The sequence below is a fragment of the Pan paniscus genome, chromosome 20, assembly GCF_029289425.2.
Source record: "Pan paniscus chromosome 20, NHGRI_mPanPan1-v2.0_pri, whole genome shotgun sequence".
Classification (NCBI taxonomy): Eukaryota; Metazoa; Chordata; class Mammalia; order Primates; family Hominidae; genus Pan; species Pan paniscus.
The window spans coordinates 22611656-22633606 of NC_073269.2; the positions used below are offsets into that span (position 1 = coordinate 22611656).

Below are 21951 nucleotides of genomic sequence, written 5' to 3' on the forward strand. Positions count from 1 at the left end.
GGGATTGTCTAGGGCTGGGATGGAGGGAACAAGAAACACAAATAAGAAACCGAGTTGGCATCCAGGCTGAAGATAATTGGGTCTTCGCTGGGACCACTATGGGGTGTAGGAAAATGGACAATTTGGAACTGTTTCAGAGACACTGAATCCACGGGATGAAATGCTGGTAATGAAGGGAAGAGAAGATCCTTAGGGCCTCCCAAGCTTCTGGTCTGTGCTCCTGGGCTGCCCTGATTGAGCCTGGGAGGCTGGTGGAGGGGCAAGAAAATCAGCCGGGTGCCCTGACCTTAAGCAGAGGGTAGGATGGGGGACTGGCAGGGGTTGTGTAAGTTTATATTTTCTTTTTCTTTGTTTTTGTTTGTTTGTTTGTTTTTTAAGACGAAGTCTCACTCTTGTCGCCCAGGCTGGAGTGCAGTGATGTGATCTCGGCTCACTGCAACCTCCGCCTCTCGGATTCAAGTGATTCTCCTGCCTCGGCCTCCCAAGTAGCTGAGATTACAGGCGCCTGCCACCATGCCCAGCTAATTTTTGTATTTTTAGTAGAGACAGGGTTTCACCATGTTGGTCAGGCTGGTCTCGAACTCCTAACCTCAAGCGATCGAGTTCGAACTCCAAAAAAGAACTATCACATGGCATATGAGGGGATGACCTCCTCTGCAAGGTGCCGGATCCCGGGGCTGCCCTAGGCCGGCTGCAGACTTGCTCTGTGGCCTCCAAGCAAGATCTTGCCCTCTCTGAGCCTCAGATTTCCCATTTGTAAAATAAAGACCAATAATGTCCAGGTTACAGGCTTGTGGGGGGTCATCAACTGAGCCCTGCCTGTTCGCTCAATAAACGTTGGTCGCTCCTTACTCCTTACCACTGAGTCTCAGGGCGAACGAGTGGCGCCTGTCTCTTTAAATTATGCAAATAGACTACGGGTGGCGTAAGCGGGGGGAACATAAAAAGGAGCCTAGTCTTCGGCTGGACCAATCAGCGCGCTGAGCTGGCGGAGCTGGACGCCTAAATGGCCCAATGGGGGACCGCGCGGGATCAGAGCCCGCCCTGCCTCCTGGCGCCGTCGCGGGGGTGGGGACTTTCTAGGCCACGCCCCGGGGGCGGAGCCCGCCGGCAGCCGCGCCGCAGCCGCGGAGGGAGGGGCGGGGCGGGCTCGGGTGTCAGCGACCAAGCCGCAGGTGGCGGCGAGCGCGGGGCTCGGCCCGAGCTCAGGAGGTGAGTGTTGCCCCCCGGAACCCCCTGGGATACCCTGGCCCGCGCAGCCTCCCACGCGCTCCGTGCCCTGCAGCCCCGGCGGCTGCGGAGGGCAAAGGCGCGGCGGGACGCGAGGGATGGAGAGCAGGGGGTTGGGGCTACGCGGTGGGCGCCCCGGCTTCCCCCCCCAAGTGGTAATTGGGGGTCCGCAGGCGGAAATGGGGACCGCTCCCCAAATCCCCCGTGTCCTGGCCTAGAACCGAGCGTGCACGGAGGCGGCGACGACGCGAGACCCCTCCCCAAATTCTTTTATTCTAAGCCTAGGTCTGGGTTCTGGGGCTGCAAAGATGGGGGCGCCGCTCCCCTTCCAGCCTGGAACCCTGGGCGGTGGCTGAGATGGGGACCACCCGCAAATTCCCTCTTCCCAGCTCCGGCCTGCAGACCACCGGGGACCGAGACGAAGGACCCCTTCCCTTTTCCTCCACTGTGAACCCCTATCCAGGCCTGGTGGCTGGAGGAGCTGAGGTGTCACCTGGCCCCTCCTCTAATCTGCCCCATCCCAGTCCCCCACCTTAAGGATGGGGTGGGGGGCGTTTCACTGGCATCTTCTGTGGGGACCCCAAGGTTGGAATTTTGGGGAGGAGGTCACTGTGGGGTCCCCTGCCTGGCACGGTTTATCCAGGCCAGGCCTTGAAGGGCCTGGAGCCTGGACTTGGGGGGGGGGTCCCTCTTTTACTGAGGGGCGGGGTGTACAGCTAGCATCTGTTCCTGGGGATTAAAATAAATCGAGGTAAATTAGGATCTTGCCAGAGGCTGGCTGTGAGTGGGGTGCGGAGGAGGCTTGGGGGGTGGGGGACCCCTCCATCTGCCTTGGATCCCCCGAGTCACCTGCCCCAGCTGCACTGGGGACCAGGAGGCAGTGTCGAATGGACCTGCTTCACTGGTGACCTTGGGCAGGTGACAGCACCTTTCTGAACCTCGGTTTCCTCTTTTGAAAATTGAGATTGGGAGCTTCGGACCCTGCATTTTACAGATTCTGAACTCACCCAGCCCACATTTTGTCCAATGGTGATTCACTCTTTTGCTTAACATGTGGGTGGATTGGGGTCAAGACAGCATTGGGTTTGGAGACCCTCCCACAGTGCCTTGCTATCCTCTCAGCCTCAGTTTACTGCACTGCAAAATGGGTTGATGATGACACTCTGATATTGGGGCTGAGGGCATGGGGACAGGGAGTAAAACATAGGACCAAGCTGCAATGGCTGGGATGGGGCATCGCCACCCTGGTCTCACCATTGCGGCCACTTAGGGCACACCCTGACCCACATACCATCACCCACGCCAGGGGTGAACCTGTTCTCGGGCGAGGTCCTGGGCAGGAGGGGGTGGGAGTTGCCAGGCCAGCTCATTCCCTGTCCCTTGGAGCGCCCTCCCAGCGGTGGGCACGGGGCTGGGAGTCTGACACCCCCAGGTTTGAATTTGCCTCTACCTGTGTGTGTGTTTTTCCCTCGGTGCCTTTGTTTGTTCTTCTGTGAAATGGGCTGAATTCCTCTGGGAAGATGGGAGGAGTCTGTGGGAGGAGGAAGCTCTGTAAATACAGACGTGATTATTAGAATATTAATGACAGTATTAGTGCTCTTTAAATCGGGTCACAGCTGACCAGGAGGAGGGAGGGGAAGGGGGAGTCTACCAAAGGCATTGCCTGAGGAGACTCCAGCACCTGGGAAAGTTAGGTACACAGTAGGCATTCAATAGATGTTTGCCAAATGAAGTGAGGAAGAGGGAGGGGACCCATGGGGAGGACAGAAAATTTCTGAGAATCCCTGGCTCAGATTCCCACTTGGTGGCCCGAGTCACTGTGTGACCTGGGGCACGTGTCTCAGTTTCCCCATCGTGGTGCTGGTTGAGATAAGATACTGCCTTGAGGTGTGGTGACGAGAATCAAGCCAGATTGTCTAAGTGATCGCAGCCCAGGTGGCAAGGCCAAGAGGGGAGACATGACATAGTGGGTCATTGAAACAGCATGGTACCTGCTTGAACCAAGTGACTGGTCCGTGGGAAGGATGAGAAAACCCTTGCTACTGGCCCTACTGTACATACACTGGGGTCCAAGAGAGAGGGAAATGTGAGATCCTGTTTCCCAGGATCCTGGAAGCCAGATCCTGGAAGGTCAGGAGTGGCCCAAGGTCATCAGGCAAGACGTCAGCGGCTCCGGATACCCAGCCAGGCACCACTCGATTCCCAGGATGGGAGCTCGGGTCTTGCCTTTGTTGCTGATGTGGTTCCTGCTTTGTTTTATCTGTTCTGGGGCTGCTCACATGTCTCAACCCCAGGTTTGCAAGACTTGGTGCCGGGAAGGCAGGATGGGGACCTCTGAGTCAGCTGGCAATGTGCTGTGTAACCTTGGGCAAGTCTCCGGCCATCTCTGGGCTTTGTGCTGGTGCTGTACAGGCTGGGAGACTTGGGTTCTAGCAGGGCTGACTTCTCCATCAGACCCAAAATGCCCAATGTCTCAGGCTCACAGTGCTTTTAGGGGTCCCTAGGTTGATGTTTTCACTTCTTTTAAAATCCGAAGGGAAAAAAATGAACTCTTGGGTTGAAGGAAACATTTTTGTGTATAATATTAATATATTTGTCTTTATGTCAATGTAGTTGTAAAATACAGTTTTGTTTTGTTTTGTTTTGTTTTTGAGACAGAGTCTCTCTCTGTCGCCCAGGCTGGAGTGCAGTGTCTCGATCTCCGCTCACTGCAACCTCCATCTCCTGGGTTCAGGCGATTCTCCTGCCTCAGCCTCCCGAGTAGCTGGGATTACAGACATATGCCACCCCACCCAGCTAACTTTTGTATTTTTAGTAGAGATGGGGTTTTACCATGTTGCCCAGGCTGTTCTCGAGCTCCTGGGCTCAAGCAATCCACCTGCCTCGGCCTCCCAAAGTGCTGGGATTCCAGGCATCAGCCACCACCTAAAATATAATTTTAAATTTCTTTTGTAATGAAGGAAAGCGCTCATGAATGCAAAAATGTCTTCCCCTTTCTTTTTTTTTTTTTTTTTGAGATGGAGTCTCACTCTGTCGCCAGGCTGGAGTGCAGTGGCGCGATCTCGGCTCACTGCAACCTCTGGCTCACTGCAACCTCCACCTCCCGGGTTCAAGTGATTCTCCTGCCTCAGCCTCCTGAGTAGCTGGGACTACAGGCATGGGCCACCACGCCCAGCTAATTTTTGTATTTTTAGTAGAGACGGGGTTTCACTGTGTTGGCCAGGATAGTCTCAACCTCTTGACCTCGTGATCCACCCACCTTGGCCTCTCAAAGTGCTGGGATTACAGGCGTGAGCCACCGCGCCTGGCCATGTCTTCCCCTTTCTGAGCGCATTTCCCTCTCTGAGCCTCAGTTTGCCCAGTCTGTGAAGTGGGTATCGGCCTACCTCAGGATGGCAAGATGTTGAATGCCTGGGCCAGGGTTGGTGCTCAGTTATTTCCCAATTGCCATGATTAATATTTGTTCGGTAAGAACAGCTCCAGGTTCAGGCCGGGGGGCTCCAGGTTCAAGCGCCTCTTGTTTACTCACCCATGGCCTGTGTGGTTCCAGGGAGGTCCCACGGGTGCTGATCGGGCGGGGGAGGAAAGGTGGCGGTTGGATGGTAGGCGGGGCGGGGTGAGCTTCCTGTCCCCCCCCCAACCCATGCACACAAGCCTCCAACTTGGTGCTGACGGAAGTGGCCTCGTGGCTGTCTCCTGGCGCCTGCCCCGTCAGACAGGGGCCCCATCCCACTCGCTACCCTGTCCGGTGAGTTTGAGCCCTGGCCAGTAGATACCCATCATCTCGCCTTGGCCCCCCTCAGGAACAGAGGGGAGGCCCCCCTGCCCGGAGCCTGGGTTTCAGGAGAAGTAGCAGGTGTCACTTCCTGGGCTGGCCAAAGCCTGCATGGGGCCACCCGTTGCCCTGCCCCCCGTCCCCCATTCCAGCTGTGAGTGGTGGTTTGGGTTAGGGGGGCGGCAAGGGGAGCTTGGAAACCCAGAGAGCCACGCGTGATGGTTTCAAACAGGAGGTCATTGGCAGACAGACCAGGGGCAAAATCACAGTCAGCCGGGACCAATGATTGATCTCTCTGTGTCTCGGTTTCCTTCATAAAGTTGGGGTTGCCTCTGAGGGCATGGCATGAAGATTGGATGAGCAGATGCGTGTGAATAGTTGGGTACAGGGTCGCACACATACTGGTGCTCCATGTGTATCTGTCTGCCAGAGGTGGGGTGAGGCAATCTAATTGAAACTGTGAAAACAGTAGTGAGATTCTTGGTTTCTGGGGAACTTGGGCTCCTTGGTTCCTGGGATCTTCTAGAACAATGTTGGCCGTAGGACTTTCTCATCTGTGCCATCCAATACAGCAGCCATCAGCCCCATGTAGCTACTGAGCCTTGGAAGAGAGGCTGGCACAGCTGAGGAGCTGGGCATATAATTGTATGTATGTATGTATGTATGTATGTATGTATTTAATTATTATTTTTTTAAGACAGAATCTCACTCTTTCAACCAGGTTGGAGTGCAGTGGGGCAATCTTGGCTCACTACAACCTCCGCCTCCCAGGTTCAAGCGATTCTCCTGCCTCATCCTCCCAAGTAGCTGGGACTACAGGTGTGTGCCACCACGCCCTGCTGATTTTTATATTTTTTGGTAGAGATGGGGTTTCACCATGTTGGCCAGGCAGGTCTCGAACTCCTGACCTTAAGTGATCCACCCACCTCAGCCTCCCAAAGTGCTGGGATTACAGGCGTGAGCCACTGCGCCCAGCCAATTGTATTTAATTTTACTTGGTTTAACATTAATACAAAAATTAATACAAAAATTAAGGCCAGGGGTTGTGGCTCATGGCTGTAATCCCAGCACTTTGGGGGTCCCAGGCAGGAGGATGGCTTGAGCTCAGGAGTTCGAGACTGGCCTGGGCCACACTAGTGAGACCTAGTCTCTACCAAAAAAAAAAAAAAAATTTTTATTTTTAATTAGTTAGACATGTAGTCCCAGCTACTCGGGTGGCTGAGATGGGAGGATCACTTGAGCCTGGGAAGTCGAGGCTGCCGTGAGCTGTGATCATGCCACTGCACACTCCAGCCTGGGTGACAGAGCAAGACCCTGTCTCCAGAAAAAATAAAAAAATAAAAAAAACTTAATACAAAAATTATTCAGGCGTGAGCCTGTAGTCTCAGCTACTCGGGAGGCTACTATTCAAGGCTCCCTTGAGCCTGGGAGGTGGAGGCTGCAGTGAGCTATGATCTCACCACTGCACTCCAGCCTGGGCAACAGAGCGAGACCCTGTCTCCAAAAAAAAAAAAAAATTAAGTCACCACATGGGGCTAGTGGTTCCCATGCCAGTCAGCACAGCTCTAAGAGATTTGGAGATGCTTAGGGTCCTGGTCATGGACGGAAGCTACGAAATGATATGGAAATTTAGGGCTTTTCCCCTAGGGATGTCAGTGTAGCATGCTCACCACCCTACCCCTGCCACCAAACTAGGTTTCCTAAGGGGCTGTGGTGGGGACTGAAGTTTTTCAGGGGCCCTGTCATTAACCAGTGCAGGGTTGGGAATGTTTGTTGAAACAAATAATTCCTTGCCCAGTGAACTCCTATTCATGCTTTAAAACCCCAACTCCCATGAGCCCTCCTTTAGTCTAGGTTCTTTTGGACCTTGTCCCTCCATCTGGCCCAGCCCTGACCATGCAGGACGGGGATATCTGTGTCCAGCTCTGTCTCTCTAGACTGGGGACTCCTGCAGGGCCAGGCCCGGGGCTGAATCAACTCAGGGACCCTGACATTGTTCTAGTCTGGGTGAGCAAGTAGGAGGTCTTGGGTGACTCACAGAAGTCCCGGGATTGGAGGCTCAATGATAATGGGTCCAATTAAACTAACTTTCTTTCTTTCTTTTTGAGACAGGGTCTTACTCTGTCGCCCAGGCTGGAGTGCAGTGGTGCCATCTCAGCTCACTGCAACCTCCGCCTCCCAGGTTCAAGCAATTCTCCTGTCTCAGCCTCCCAAGTAGCTGGGATTACAGGTGCCCGCCACCACACCTGGCTAATTTTTGTATTTTTAATAGAGACAGGGTTTCACCACTTTGGCCAGGCTGGTCTCAAACTCCTGACCTCAAGTGATCTGCCCGCCTCGGTCCCCCAAAGTGCTGGGATTACAGGCGTGAGCCACCACTTCTAGCCTAAACTAACTTTCAAGATTAGGTAAACTGAGGCACAGAGCGGGGCAGCCTTGCCCAAGGTCTTGCTCAGTCCTTTCCTGGGGAGGCCCCGGGAGCTTCCCCATCCTGTGGTCACGGGTCCCTGTCACTCCTGCCACTGTTCCTACCAGGCTCCCAGCTGCTACTGAGCTGCCTGTGGGGTCATGAATTATGCATGAGGCCTGCAGGCTCCAGTGACAAGCCTGGCCTCTAGAACATGCCAAAGACACTGCCTGTCCGTCCCCTGCCGGGCGGCCTGACCCAGCCTCTTGTGCAGAGACACCTGGGGCTCCCCGGCAAGATCCCTTCTAAGCATTCCTTCTTATTTTGCAGATGGGGAAACTGAGGCACGGAGCTGGACAGTGACTCAGACACCAGGTGAACACTGGCTTTTGAGGGCAGGGTTGGGACTCGTGGGGGCAGCAATGCCAGCTGGGTCATCACAGTGAGGAGTGAGCTCTGACTCCCAGGAGGGTACATAAGGTGAGGACTGTCCTAGAGGAATTCAGAAGACCCCAGGGGACCCTCAGGGATACTTCAGGGACCCCAACCCCCATGTGGCTGATCACAGCCCCTGCATCTATTTCTCTTCAAACGCTTTTCCTGCAGGAGCTGCCTGGAGTGGAGCTGAGAGCTCAGGTCTGGGCTCAGCCAGTCCAGAGTGCAAATCTACTGTCCCTTCCTAGCTGTGTGATCTTGGCAAGTGACTTCCCCTCTGGGGGAGGGGAGGGCTCAGTTTTCCCATCTGTGAAGTGGATCAGAGCTTTCCTGTCAAGGTTAGGGGTCATCCAGCACTGCTCCTACCCACTGCTATGAACTCTTATACATGCCTAAAAACCCCACATTCCATGCCCCCTCCTCCAATCTAGACTCCCTCAGCTCTTGTCCCTCCACCTAGTCCAGTTCTGACTCTGTGGAATTGGGGGCATCTGTGTCTTGTTCTGTCCCCCTCTACTGGAGCTACTTGGGACCAGCACTGGGGCTGAATTATCTCAGGGGTCCTGGCATGCTCTTAGCATTGGAGCTTTCAGTTCCTCCTTCATCCTTTCTCTCCTTCCTCTACAGGGAGGGACTTTCCCCCCACCAAGCCCACACTGGCAATGACTCTGTAGCTCAAACTTGCCTCTCTCTTCAGACAGGCACTGGACGGGGCCTGCAGGGGTCTCCACAGAGACCATCAGGATGTCGTATTTTGGGGAGCATTTTTGGGTAAGACCCACTCTTATTTAGGCGGGGGATGCTGGCAGGGCTGTGGGGACTTTTATGGAGATGGGGGGACTGGGTGAGTTGCGGTTACAGCCTTGGACAGGTAGAGGATCTGCAAGGGATGGAAGTTAAAGTGGGAAGAGTCAGGCTGGGTTTGAATCCACACCCACCCCAGACCTCACAGGCCTTACAACCTTGGGCAAGTCATAGCTTGTGTCATAGGGAGACCAAGGCCCAGAGTGGGAACGTCTAGGCAACCTGAAGTTGCCCCATGAAAAAGTGCAGAGTCAGTGCTCAAACCCAGGGCCAAACTGAACTTCCAGGACCCAGGGTCATTCCAGCCAGGGAATTTCCACCCCCTTCCCATCCTGGAGAACTGGGGGGTTTTCCTGACCTGGCGTCTCATGGCCTGTGCACCCCTCCACTGTCCAGGCTGGAGATCACCTCCTGTAGCCCAAGGGCTGCTGAGTGAGACAGAGTTGTTTTCATTCATTCATTTCCTCTCTCCCTGCCACTGTGACCTCATCCCCAGCCAGCCCTAGGAGATGCTGGGGTCTCCAAGAGAATCCATCCCAGCCCCAGCCCCAAGGGAGGAGTCCCCAGTCTGGGGGACCCAGAGCCAGCTTAGACACCTTCAGCCCTGCAGGACCAGGGCTGAACCCAGCCTTGGGGGTCCTAGAGTAGGAACCAGGACACAGAATCGTGTTTGCTGTGAGAAAGCCTGGGCAAAAGACCAGAGATGTGACATTGAGTGGCAAGTTCAGGGAACAGGGACTCCTCCTGCAGAGCCAGGCTAACAGGGTGCCACAGAGGATGGGTGAACAGGGGAGGGCCCAGGAGTCAGGGAAGGACCAGGTCAGAAAGCCCCTTCCCCAGTTGCAAGCCCTGAGCTTGCAGTGAGGAAGCCTGTTGCTAGGCGACTGGTTGCCCCTGGCAACAAGCCCCACTCCTGCCCTTGCTCCCTCCCCAGCTGGGGCTCCTCTTGAAAGCACTTGCTTTCTTAAAGGGGCCGCACTCCCTTGCCACCTGCAGGGGTGTGACCTCCGCCCTCTCTCCAAAGGTCAGACTCCCCGATTTGCCCCTGAAAGGCTGTGTGACCCCAGTGAGGGGCTACGCCTTTCTGAGCTCCTTTTAGTACTGCTGTGTAATGGAGGTGACCATTTGAGGATCAAAAGTCACCTGCATTTTGGAACCCCGACAGTGGCACCTACATTTATTTTAAATCCTTTTTAATTGTGTGAGGCGTGCAGGCTCGCTGCAGAAAATTCAGATCAGCAAAGAGAAAATAGAAACCGCCCCCGACTTCCCCACCCCACCCAAAGATATCCTGGTAGAGAATGGTTAAGAGCTTTGAGTTCAGGATTCGAATTGACTCTGCTGGAAGCCCTTGAGCAAATAACTTTGCCTGCCCGAACCTCTGTTTCCCCATCTGGGAAAAAGGGATGAAATTCCTGCACCGCCACTCCCACCCCATGCACCCCACACACCCCCAGACTCAGGGAGGCCTCCTGTGACATCTGTCATCAGTTGCTAGTATTGAAGCCGCCATAGAAGCTTGGTTCTTTGCTGGGTGGTGCTGGGGAGATTAAGCCAGACAGGGATGCCCCAGTCTCATTGCGCCAGGGCAGGGCCGAAGCATGAAGTGTACTAGGGAGCCATGGGGGAAGTGTGAGCAGGAGAGGGACATAAACAAGCTCTGTTACAAAGACCACACTCTTGGCTGGGCGCAGTGGCTCATGCCTGTAATCCCAGCACTTTGGGAGGCCGAGGGAGGCGGATCACCTGAGGTCAGGAATTGGAGACCAGCCTGGCCAACATGGCAAAACCCCATCTCTACTAAAAATACAAAAATTAGCCGGGCATAGTAGCATGAGCCTGTAGTCCCAGCTACTCGAGAGGCTAAGGCAGGAGAATTGCTTGAACCCAGGAGGTGGAAGTTGCAGTGAGATCGCGCCACTGCACTCCAGCCTGGGTGATGGAGTGAGACTCCGTCTAAAAAAAAAAAAAAAAAAAAAAGACCACATTTTGGCTGGCACAGAGGCAAGTCTGAAGTCTAGAAGTTCTGGTGGGAGAGACAGACCTGAGACAGCCCCTCCTAGGACCCTCGGCTGCCAGCCCAGTCCAAGGGAGGCAGACGCCGCTGGGGGTTTGCCAGGTCTGGGAAACGGGCCAGCAGTTGGCTCTGAGTCAGACCCAGATGCTGGTCTGGGCGGTGGTGCCTGGTGCAGCCTCACCCGAGGATCTCCTGGGGCCAGCACTGTGCCAGCCTCATCCCAGCAAGACCCTTGGGAGTTGGGTGCTGTTGTTGTCCCCATTTGTCACACAAGGAAGGAAACTGAGGCCAGAGAGACGAAGTCACCAACCCAAAGTGACCCTGCACGTATAAGGAGATTGGACACTTGAACTTTGAAAATATAATTCCAAACACAAGAAGAGAGAAAATATAGGTGGAGCGTGGTAGCTCACGTCTGTAATCCAAACACTTTGAGAAGCTGAGATGGCGGATCGCCTGAGCCCAGGACTTTGAGACCAGCCTGGGCAACATAGCAAGACCCCGTCTCTACTAAAAATACAAAAAATTAGCTGGGTGTGGTGGCGCGCACCTGTGGTCCCAGCTACTTGGGAGGCTGAGGTGGGAGGATCGCTTGAGCCTGGGAGGCAGAGGTTTCAGTGAGCCAAGATCATACCACTGGACTCCAGCCTGGGCGACAGAGCAAGACCCTGTCTCAAAAAAAAAAAAAAAAAAGCCGGGTGCGGTGGCTCACACCTGTAATCCCAGCATTTGGGAGGCCGAGGCAGGCGGATCACAAGGTCAGGAGATCGAGACCATCCTGGCTAACACGGTGAAACCCCGTCTCTACTAAAAATACAAAAAATTAGCCGGGTGTGGTGGCGGGCACCTGTAGTCCCAGCTATTGAGGAGGCTGAGGCAGGAGAATGGCGTGAACCCAGGAGGCGGAGCTTGCAGTGAGCCAAGATCGCATCACTGCACTCCAACCTGGGTGACAGAGTGAGACTCCGTCTCAAAAAAAAAAAAAAGAGAAAACGTATTCCTGGTGAGCTGGAGGGAGCAACAGTGAAGTGGGGGAGGGGGTTGAGCAGGGTTAGGGAAGTTTCTAGAGCAGGTGGCAATGATCCTTGGGAAGTGGAAGGATGTGGATGGGTGGAAGGAGATGCAAGCTGGAGAGCTGATGGCGGGAATAGCCTGGGCAAAATGTGGTGGTGGAAAGGCACTGCCTGTCTTTGCTATTTGCTGTTTTGTGGGTGAGGCTAGGAAGAAGCTAGGAGATGAGGCTGGAGCAGCAATTCCAGGCCATGGACTTGGACTTCAGCATCTGGTGGGCAATAGGGACCCACTGATGATTCTAGAATGAAGTGTGACCATTGGGAGATTTGGGCTTGAGGCTGACCTGGGTCTGCCCCAGTCTTGGCTTCGGTGTCTCCATTGGTGCAGCAGGAAACGTTATCTAGCAGTGACTTCTGGCTTTAACTTTCAAGCTTCTGGCCAAGTGTGGTGACTCACGCCTGTAATCGCAGCCCTTTGGGAGGCTGAGACGGGAGGATTGCTTGAGTCCAGGAGTTTGAGACCAACCTTGGTAACATAGTAAGGCCCTATCTCTACTAAAAATAAAAAAAACTAGCCAGGCATGGTGTCACATGGCTGTGGTCCCAGCTACTTGGGAGGCTGGGGTGGGAGTATCTCTTGAGCCCAGGAACTTGAGGCTGCAGTGAGCCATGATTGTGCCGCTGCGCTCCAGCTGGGGAGACAGAGCAAGACCCTGTCTCAAACATAGAAAAATATGTATAACATTCAAGCTTCCAGGTACCTGGGAGGGTGAACCTGGTAGGTTGGAGGAGGGCACAGGAAACTACCATTTATGGAAAACCCGCCAAATGCTGCCAGAGGGATGGCTTCACTGATGTGTGTTGGGACTTAAATGGCATCAGATCCCTCCACAAGCCTTCTCTTCCAGTGTTATTGTAAGACCTGATTTGGTGCTAAAATGTCCCCAGTTCCCTCAGACCCCAGCTGATTACCTTTTTTTTTTTTTTTTTTTTTTCTTGAGACAGAGTCTTGCTCTGTCAGCCAGGCTGGAGTGCAGTGGCGGGTTCTCAGCTCACTGCAACCTCTGCCTCCCTGCTTCAAGCAATTCTCCCGCCTCAGCCTCCCGAGTACTTGGGACTACAGGCGCCCACTGCCACGTCTGGCTAATTTTTGTATCTTTAGTAGAGACGGGGTTTCACCATGTTGGCCAGTCTGGTCTTGAACTCTTGACCTCGAGTGATCTGCCCGCCTCAGCCTCCTGAAGTGCTGGGATTACAGGCGTGAGACACCACACCCATCTAGTCATTGATTTTAAAGTTGTAATGGTGAGTTTTAAGTCCAAATCTAAAGGTGTCCAATTCCAACAGCAGGCACAGAGGACCAGGTCTCCAAGGGGTGGAGAGAAGCGGGATCAGAAGGTGTGTATGAGGCCGGGCGTGGTGGTTCACGCCTGTAATCCTAGCACTTTGGGAGGCCGAGGCAGGCAGATCAATTGAGGTCAGGAGTTCATGACCAGCTTGACCAACATAGTGAAACCCTGTCTATACTAAAAATACAAAAATCAGCCAGGTGTGGTGGCACACACCTGTTAAAAAAAAAAATCCTCATGTTTAATCTATATTGGTCTTGCTTTTAGCCTTTTCCTCAGTTCTATTCATATTGTTTATTATTTTTTGTTTTCTGTAGATGGTCATATAATCTGGTCTCAATTATTTTTCTTACCTTACTGCATTTGCCAACACCTCTACATCAGCATTAAATATTAGCCATGATTTGAGGCATTCCTGCCTCATCCTGAAATACGTTGTGTCTCCTGTTTTGCCATCTTTTTTTTTTTTGCATTGGGGGACAGAGTCTTGCTATGTCACCCAGGCTGGAGTGCAATGGCACGATCTCAGCTCACTACAACCTCTGCCTCCTGGGTTCAAGCGATTCTCCTGCCTCAGCCTCCGAATAGCTGGGGTTATAGGCATGTGCCACCACGCCTGGCTAATTTTTGTATTTTTAGTAGAGACGGGGTTTCACCATGTTGGCTAGTCTGGTCTCGAACTCCTGACCTCAGATAATCTGCCTGCCTCGGCTTCCCAAAGTGCTGGGACTACAGGTGTGAGGCACCGCGCCCGGCCTGATTACCATTTTTAATGGACAGCTTAGTAGTGTTCAGGCATGATGCCCTTCCCAGGTGACAGAATCTGGCCGGCGTTAAGATATAGTTGTTGCCTCATTTTTTCCTACTCCTTTCATGCAGCAGAGGGTCCCAATTTTCCATTGAGACTGGCAGAAAAAGTTGCCCTTTAACATAAATGTCTTTGGGGAAGAAGCATAAGCAAATTTAAAACAAATGCTAACTATTAATAACTAATGTTACGAATTAGCAAAAACTAGAGTGGCCTTTGGGGCTTTGGAGAGCATTGACATGGATTATCTTGCTGCTTGTATCATCTCCATGTAAGAGGCAGATGTCTCCCAGGCTGTAGTGCAGTGACATGATTTTGGCTCATTGTAACCTCCGCCTCCTGGGTTCAAGTGATTCTCCTGCCTCAGCCTCCTGAGTAGCTGGGATTACAGGCACCTGCCACCGTGCTTGGCTAATTTTGCATTTTTAGTAAACACGGGGTTTCACCATTTTGGCCAGGCTGGTCTCGAACTCAAGACCTCAAGTGATCTGCCTGCCTCAGCCTTCCAAAGTGCTGGGATTACAGGCGTGAGCCACCGCGCCTAACCTCCCTGCCCCATCTTAATGAGGAGCTGCTAAAAGCTCAGAGGGGGCAGTGACTTGCCTGGGTCACACAGTGCAGCCCTGGCCTCCCCCACCATGACAACCCCAGAAATTGGAGTAAGGAGATTTTGTGCAAGGCATTCGCAGGCACCAGGGTAGAAATACTCAGTTCCCAGTGGCACTAACAGGTAACAGCAGAATCATTTGTTTATTTATTCAACAAACTCAAATGCCCTTTCTGTCTCTCATTCTGTGCTGGGCTTTGGTGGGTCCTGGGAGAGAACTCAAACCTGGACCCTAATTTGGGTTCTCATAGGGGGAATTTCCATGTTGACAAGAACAGAAAACACAACTACAGTGACTTAAGCAACGGGGACTGTATTGGCTTATAAGATCAAATGATTATGGGGGAATGTGGCTTTCAGGGTTGGTTTGATCCAGCAACTCAATTTAACACACTTTTTTTTTTTTGTAGCTAGTATAAATGGGATCACTTTCTTGATTTCTTTTCAGCTATATTTTATTAATGGTGTATAGAAACGCTACTGATTTTCATGTTGATATTTGTATTTTGCAATTTAACTGAATTTGTTTATCAGTTCTAGGAGTTTTTTGGTGGTGTGTTTAGGCCTTCCTATACATAAGTTCATGTTGCAAAGAGAGACAATTTGACTTCTTTTCATGTATGTGTATATATATATATATATATATATATATATATATATATATACACTTCCCCCCCGCCCCGAGACGGAGTCTTCCTCTGTCGCCCAGAGCTGGAGTGCAATGGCATGATCTCGGCTCACTGCAACCTCTGCCTCCCACATTCAAGCAATTCTCCTGCCTCGGCCTCCCAAGTAGCTGGGATTACAGGGGTGCGCCACCATGCCTGGCTAATTTTTGTATTTTTAGTAGAGACAGGGTTTCTCCATGCTGGCCAGGCTGATCCCAAACTCCTGACCTCATGGTCCGCCCGCCTCAGCCTCCCAAGGTGCTAGGATTACAGGCGTGACCCACTCCAATTTATTTTTATTTTTATTTCATTCATTCATTCGTTCATTCATTTTGAGACAGTCTTGCTCTGATACCCAGGCTGGAGTGCAGTGGTAGGATCTCAGCTCACTGCAACCTCTGCCTCCTGGGCTCAAGCAATCCTCCTGCCTCAGTCTCCCAAGTAGCTGGGATTACAGGCACGCGCCACCACGCCTGGCTAATTTTTGTATTTTTAGTAGAGACGGGGTTTTGCCATGTTGGCCAGGCTGGTCTTGAACTCCTGACCTCAAGTGAACCACCCACCTTGGCTTCTCAAAGTGTTGGGATTACGGGCGTGAGCCACCGTGCCCAGCTCAACACACTTTTTTTTTTTTTTTTTAATATAAAAGCCCTCTGGTTCAGCTTCTTTCTAAGGTTCGCGGTTTCCATTTGACTTCCAGTATCCCCTGTGGCCACATAATTCCTCATTTATGGAAAGACACAAAGAGAAAAGGGGAGGAGACTGAGACAGAAACAGGCAGAGAGACTCAGAAAAACGGAGAGAAAGAGACACAAAGACAGAAGGAGACAAAGACACAGAACAAATGAGATTCCTCCCCAGCAACTATAGGACAAAAAGAAAATCCCAGGCTTCTCTCTGATTGGACAAATTTAAGGTCCATAGACAATCCCTATGGCCCAGGGGAAATGCAGCAAGCTGATTCGCTCAGGCCTGAACGAGTCCCTACAGCCAAGGGGATGGACTTCTGCTCCTTGGCCACGCCCCCGTTGCTAAGCAACTATGACGTTCTCTCCATCCTTTCTCAATCTCTATTCCCATCCCCTGCAGGGTGAGAAAAATCATGGCTTTGAGGTCCTGAACCACAGCGTGAAGCAGGGGCCCATCTCCACCAAGGAGCTGGCGGACTTCATCCGGGAGAGGTGAGGTCCCCAAGCCCCATCCACCAGAGGCCACGCCCACCATCCTGTAGTCACGCCCACCTAATGGCTACGCCCTGCATGGTCAGGGGCTAGAACCCTGGGGATTCCAGGAACCAGAGGGGCTCGAAAATCCTGGAAATGACCGATTCTCAACCCGGTCAGGCCCATATCTCCTTTTAAACAACAATCACCTGATTTCGAAAGCTCCCCTCCTCAAAAGAGGATGATATAACCTACTCATGGTTGGAATTTTTTTTTTTTGGAGACAAGATCTTGCTTTGTTGCCCAGGCTAGAGTGCAGTGACCCAATCATAGCTCACTGCAGCCTCGAACTCCTGAGTTCAAGAGATCCTCCTACCTCAGCTCCCGAGTAGCTGGGACTATAGGCATGTACCACCACATCTGGCTTTTTTTTTTTTTTTTTTTTTAAACAGTTTCGCTCTTGTTGCCCAGGCTAGAGTGCAATGGCGCAATCTCGGCTCACTGTAACCTCTGCCTCCCGGGTTCCAGCGATTCTCCTGCCTCAGCCTCCCAAGTAGCTGAGACTACAGGTGCCTGCCACCACGTCTGGCTAATTTTTTTATTTTTAGTAGAGACGAGGTTTCACTATGTTGGCCAGGCGGGTCTCAAACTCCTGACCTCAGCCTCCAAAAGTGGTGGAATTACAGGCGTAAGCCACTGCACCCTGCCTTTTTTTTTTTTTTTTTGGAGACAGAGTCTCACTTTGTTGCCCAGGGTGATCTGATCATAGCTCACTGCAGCCTCGACCTACCGGGCCCAAGCGATCCTCCCACCTCAGGATCCTGAGTAGCTGGGACTACAGGCATGCACCACCACACCTATCTAAGTTAAAAAAATTTTTTTTTGTAGAGAAGGAGTCTCATTATATTGCCCAGGGTGGTCTCGAACCCCTGGGTTCCAGTGATCCTCCTGCCTCGGCCTCCCAAAGTGCTGGGATTACAGGCATGAGTCACCATGCCCAGCCTACTACTGTTGTTAATAAAATATATTACGTAAGAAAAAATCTTCTATGAATTTTCAAAACATCCCTCAGAGTGTTGTGTCATCCCCCCATTATGGAAAGCCACTGCTAAGGTGTTTGAGATGGGGAAACTGAGGCCCAGAGGAGCAGTGCCTCTCTCAAGGGTATCTGAAAGCTTCTTCATCTTTTTTTTTTTTTTTTTGCGATGGAGTCTTGCTTTGTCACCCAAGCTGGAGTGCAGTGGCACGATCTCAGCTCACCGCAACCTCCACCTCCTAGGTTCAAGCGATTTTCATGCCTCAACTTCCCCAGTAGCTGGGAATTACAGGCATGCACCACCACACCTGGCTAATTTTTGTATTTTTAGTAGAGACAGGGTTTCACCAAGTTGGCCAGGCTGGTCTTGAACTCCTAACCTCAGGTGATCCGTCCGCCTCGGCCTCCCAGAGTGCTGGGATTACAGGCGTGAACCACTGCGCCTGGGCAGTTTCTCCATCTTTACCTCATTCTCCTCCCCAGGGCCACCATCGAGGAGACCTACTCGAAGGCGATGGCGAAACTCTCCAAGCTGGCCAGCAACGGGACCCCCATGGGGTGAGTGGGGTAGGGGTCACCAACATGGGGACATTGGGAGCCTCCTCCTTGGTGGACATCTCTTCACACTCGGTGCATGTAGAATAGAGTGTCATCCACCTCGATTATGGGGCTATTTGGATAGAGGGATGTATATCATTCATTCACCCACTAGCTCATTCATTCATTCCACAAATATTTTTTGAGTGCCTTCTGTGTGCCAAGCACCAGCAGCAACCCAGACAGATAAAACCCCAGCCACCTTCATGCAATGTACATCTGGGTTGTGTGACAAGAGAGATGTTAAATACAAACAAAAACATTTTTTTTCTGAGGTGAAAAGTGCTGGGAAGGGGGCCAGGTGCGGTGGCTCATGCCTGTACTCCCAGCACTTTGGGAGGCTGAAGTGGGCGGATCACCGGAGGTCAGGAGTTCGAGACCAGCCTGGGCAACATGGTGAAACCCCTCTCTACTAAAAATACAAAATTAGTCCTGTGTGGTGGCGGGTGCCTGTAATCCCAGCTACTCAGGAGGCTGAGTCAGGAGAATCGCTTCAACCCAGGAGGCGGAGGTTGCAGTGAGCCGAGATTGTGCCACTGCACTCCAGCCTGGGCAACAAGAGCGAAAACTCCGTTTCGAAAAAAAAAAAAGGTGCTGGGAAGGGAATGAGATAGGAGTGTGAGAGATCGGGCACTTTCTCTGGGGGGGCCCGACCTCCCTGAGCTGAGACCTTAATAGAAAGGGGCAGGCCATGGGGATGTCTGAGGGACAGAGGCCCCGGGCAAGTGGCTCAGCCAGTGCGAAGGCCCTGAGTTGACAGGCGTGGCATGTTTACGGAAGAGTGAGGAGGCTGGCCTGGCTGCAGGGCTTGGGCAACGTGGAAAGGAAGTAGGAGGGGAGATGGCAGGGTGAGGCCTCAGGGGCCTGACACACAAATGACTCTGCATGAACCTTGTGCCCGGGCGCGGTGGCTCAAGCCTTTAATCCCAGCATTTTGGGAAGCTGAGGTGGGAGGATCACTTGAGGCCAAAAGTTCGAGACCAGCCTGGGCAACATGGAGAAACCCCTGTCTCTACTAAAAATGCAAAAATTAGCCGGGCATGGTGGCATGTGCCTGCAGTCCCAGCTATTTAGGAGGCTGAGGCAGGAGGATGGCTTGAACCCAGGAGATGGAGGCTGCAGTGAGCCATGATTGTACCACTGCACTTCAGCCTGGGTGACAGAGCCAGACCCTGCCTCAAAAAAAAACAAAAATAAAAACAAAACACATAATGTGGTCCCCCGATGGCATTTGCAATTTTCTTTGTGGCTGCTATGAGGCAAAAGTTCTGTGGGGAGGGCAGAAGTGGAGGCAGCAGGAGGAGAAGGTGGAGGGAGGCTGGATGGGGCTTCTGCTGAGTGGGGCAGGCCAAATTGACTTGATTGGGGCATGTGGTGTCTTAGCCACTCTTTTTTTTTTTTTTTTTTTTTTGAGACAGAGTCTCACTCTGTCGCCCAGGCTGGAGTGCAGTGGCGCGATCTTGGCTCACTGCAAGCTCCGCCTCCCGGGTTCACGCCATTCTCCTGCCTCAGCCTCCCAAGTAGCTGGGACTACAGGTGCCCACCACCACGCCCGGCTAATTTTTTGTATTTTTAGTAGAGACAGGGTTTCACTGTGTTAGCCAGGATGCTCTCAATCTCCTGACCTTGTGATCTGCCCGCCTCAGCCTCCCAAAGTGCTGGGATTACAGGCGTGAACCATTTTTTTTTTTTAAGATGGAGTCACCCAGGCTGGAGTGCAGTGGTGCGATCTCGGCTCGCTGCAAGCTCCACCTCCCGGGTTCAAGCGATTCTTCTGCCACACCCAGCTAATTTTTGTATTTTAAGTACAGACGGGGGTTTCACTATGTTGCTCAGGCTGGTCTGGAACTCCTGACCTCAAGTGACCTGCTCGACTCGGCCTCCCAAAGTGCTGGGATTACCAGGGCCTGGGTTTAAATTCCAGCTCTAATGTTGATTTGTTGAGGGGCCTTGGGAGGAGCTGTAGAGCTCCCTATGCCTCAGTTTCCCCATCTTTCACAGGCCTGCCTCTTACAGCTGCCATGGAGATTAAATGAATTAGTATTCATTCATGTTTAGCAGGGCTCAGCGTGCAGCACATACCTGAGCCAGTGCCAGCGCTGTCCCGGGGTGGGGTGAGCCTGATGAACCCTGGGTGTGACCTTGCCCGCCCCCAGGACCTTCGCCCCGCTCTGGGAGGTCTTCCGCGTCTCCTCGGACAAGCTGGCGCTGTGCCACCTGGAACTGACACGGAAGTTACAGGATCTCATCAAGGACGTTCTCCGTTACGGCGAGGAACAGCTCAAGACCCACAAGAAGGTGTGTGTCGTGGGCGCCGCCCAGCGGCTGGGTGGGTGTGGAACACCAGCAGCTCACAGGACCCCAGATCTTCTGGGGCTTTATAACCTGCGGATGTCCGCCTCCGAGAATTCCGTTAATTCCACAACGTCAAGCCCAGGGTCTTACGGACCTGAGCATTGTTGAATTTCAAACTTGCAAAATTCCAGACCAGGAGTTAGCACACTGTGGCCCACGGGCCACATCCCGCCCACCCCCCACCAATGTTTGTACAGCTAAGAAGGGTTTTTTTTCTGCTTGTTTGTTTTTAAGAGACAGGGTCTCACTCTGTCACCCACGTGCAGTGGCGTGATCAGAGCTCCCTGCAGCCTCAAACACTTGGGCTCAAGCGAACCTCCTGCCTCAGCCCCCACAGAATAGCTGGGACTACGTTGCACGCCACCATGCCTGGCTAATTTTTAAAAAATGTTTGAGCCTGGCGCAGTGACTCATGCCTATAATCCCAGCACTTTGGGAGGCTGAGGCAGGAGGATGGCTGGAGCCCAGGATCCTACAGGAGTTTGAGACCAGCCTGGGCAACATAGGGAAACCCCGTCTTTACCAAAAAAAAAAAAAAAACCACCACCCAAAAGTACCCAGGCATGGTGGCACATGCCGGTAGTCCCAGCTACTCAGGAGGCTGAGGTGGGAGGATCACTTGAGCATGGGAGGTCGAGGCTGCAGTGAGCCATGATCATGCCACTGCACTCCAGCCTAGGCAACAGAGAAAGACTCTGTCTCAAAAAAAAAAAAAAAAAAAAAAAAGAGAGAGAGATGGGTTATCACTGGTTTTTACATTATTAAAGTGTTAGAAAAAAATCTAAAGAAAAATAAAATTTCACCACATGTGAAAATTGTATGACAGTCACATATCAGTGCCAGTAAATAAAGTTTTATTGGCACACAGCCATGCCCATTGATGTGCCTGTCATCTGTGGCTGTTTGGCACTGCAGCGACAGATTCAAGTGTTTGTATCAAGCCAAACACATTTGCTATCTGTCCCTTTACAGAAAACATTTGCCAACAGCTGTTCTAAAGCATTGGAAGATACAGATATTCATATTTACTATTTTTACACTCTTATAAACCTAGAATCAGAAGAACCATCTTAGACTCTTAGAATTCCACAATATCCAAAGCTTATAATTGTAGAATCATAGATGCATTGTCTTTACAGAGTTCCAAAATCTGCATGTTTTTAAGTCTTGTTTAAAAAGGGAGTTGGTAATACTTTGTTTTTGTTTTGTTGAGATGGAGACTTGCTCTGTTGCCCAGGCTGGAGTGCAGTGTGCACAATCTCAGCTCACTGCAACCTCCATCTCTTGGGTTCAAGCAATTCTCCTGCCTCAGCCTCCCAGGTAGTTGGGATTACAGGTGTGCTGGTGCACGCCTGGCTAATTTTTTGTATTTTTAGTAGAGACAGTGTTTCACCATGTTGGCCAGGCTGGTCTTGAACTCCTGACCTCAGGTGATCTGCCCGCCTCAGCCTTCCAAAGTGTTGGGATTACAGGTGTGAGCCACCGCACCTAGCTTTGCTGATTTTTAAATTTTTTTTTTTTTTTTTTTTTTTTTTTTTTTTTTTTTTTTTTTTTTTTTTTTTGAGACGGAGTCTCGCTCTGTCGCCCAGGCTGGAGTGCAGTGGCGCGATCTCGGCTCACTGCAAGCTCCGCCTCCCGGGTTCACGCCATTCTCCTGCCTCAGCCTCCCGAGTAGCTGGGACTACAG

General features: G+C 52.1%; 1 protein-coding gene across 12 annotated transcripts in view; it reads left to right on the forward strand.

Moving 5' to 3' along the window:
• Window positions 1–1097: 1097 nt before the first annotated feature.
• FCHO1 (FCH and mu domain containing endocytic adaptor 1) overlaps window positions 1098–21951 on the forward strand; it is a 41293-nt gene continuing 20439 nt past the window's right edge. For 3 of the 12 annotated variants that reach the window (XM_034944492.3, XM_034944488.3, XM_034944491.3), the window contains exons 1-6: window positions 1115–1212; window positions 7743–7787; window positions 8545–8618; window positions 16203–16294; window positions 17796–17870; window positions 20066–20207. In XM_034944492.3, coding sequence (XP_034800383.2) covers window positions 8592–8618; window positions 16203–16294; window positions 17796–17870; window positions 20066–20207 — 336 coding nt within the window. In that variant the 5' untranslated portion in view covers window positions 1115–1212; window positions 7743–7787; window positions 8545–8591. Of the gene's footprint in view, window positions 1213–7742; window positions 7893–8018; window positions 8186–8544; window positions 8619–16202; window positions 16295–17795; window positions 17871–20065; window positions 20208–21951 lie in introns of those variants that run through there. The other 9 variants (XM_034944486.4, XM_034944485.3, XM_055104422.2 and 6 more) reach the window with 9 other exon arrangements.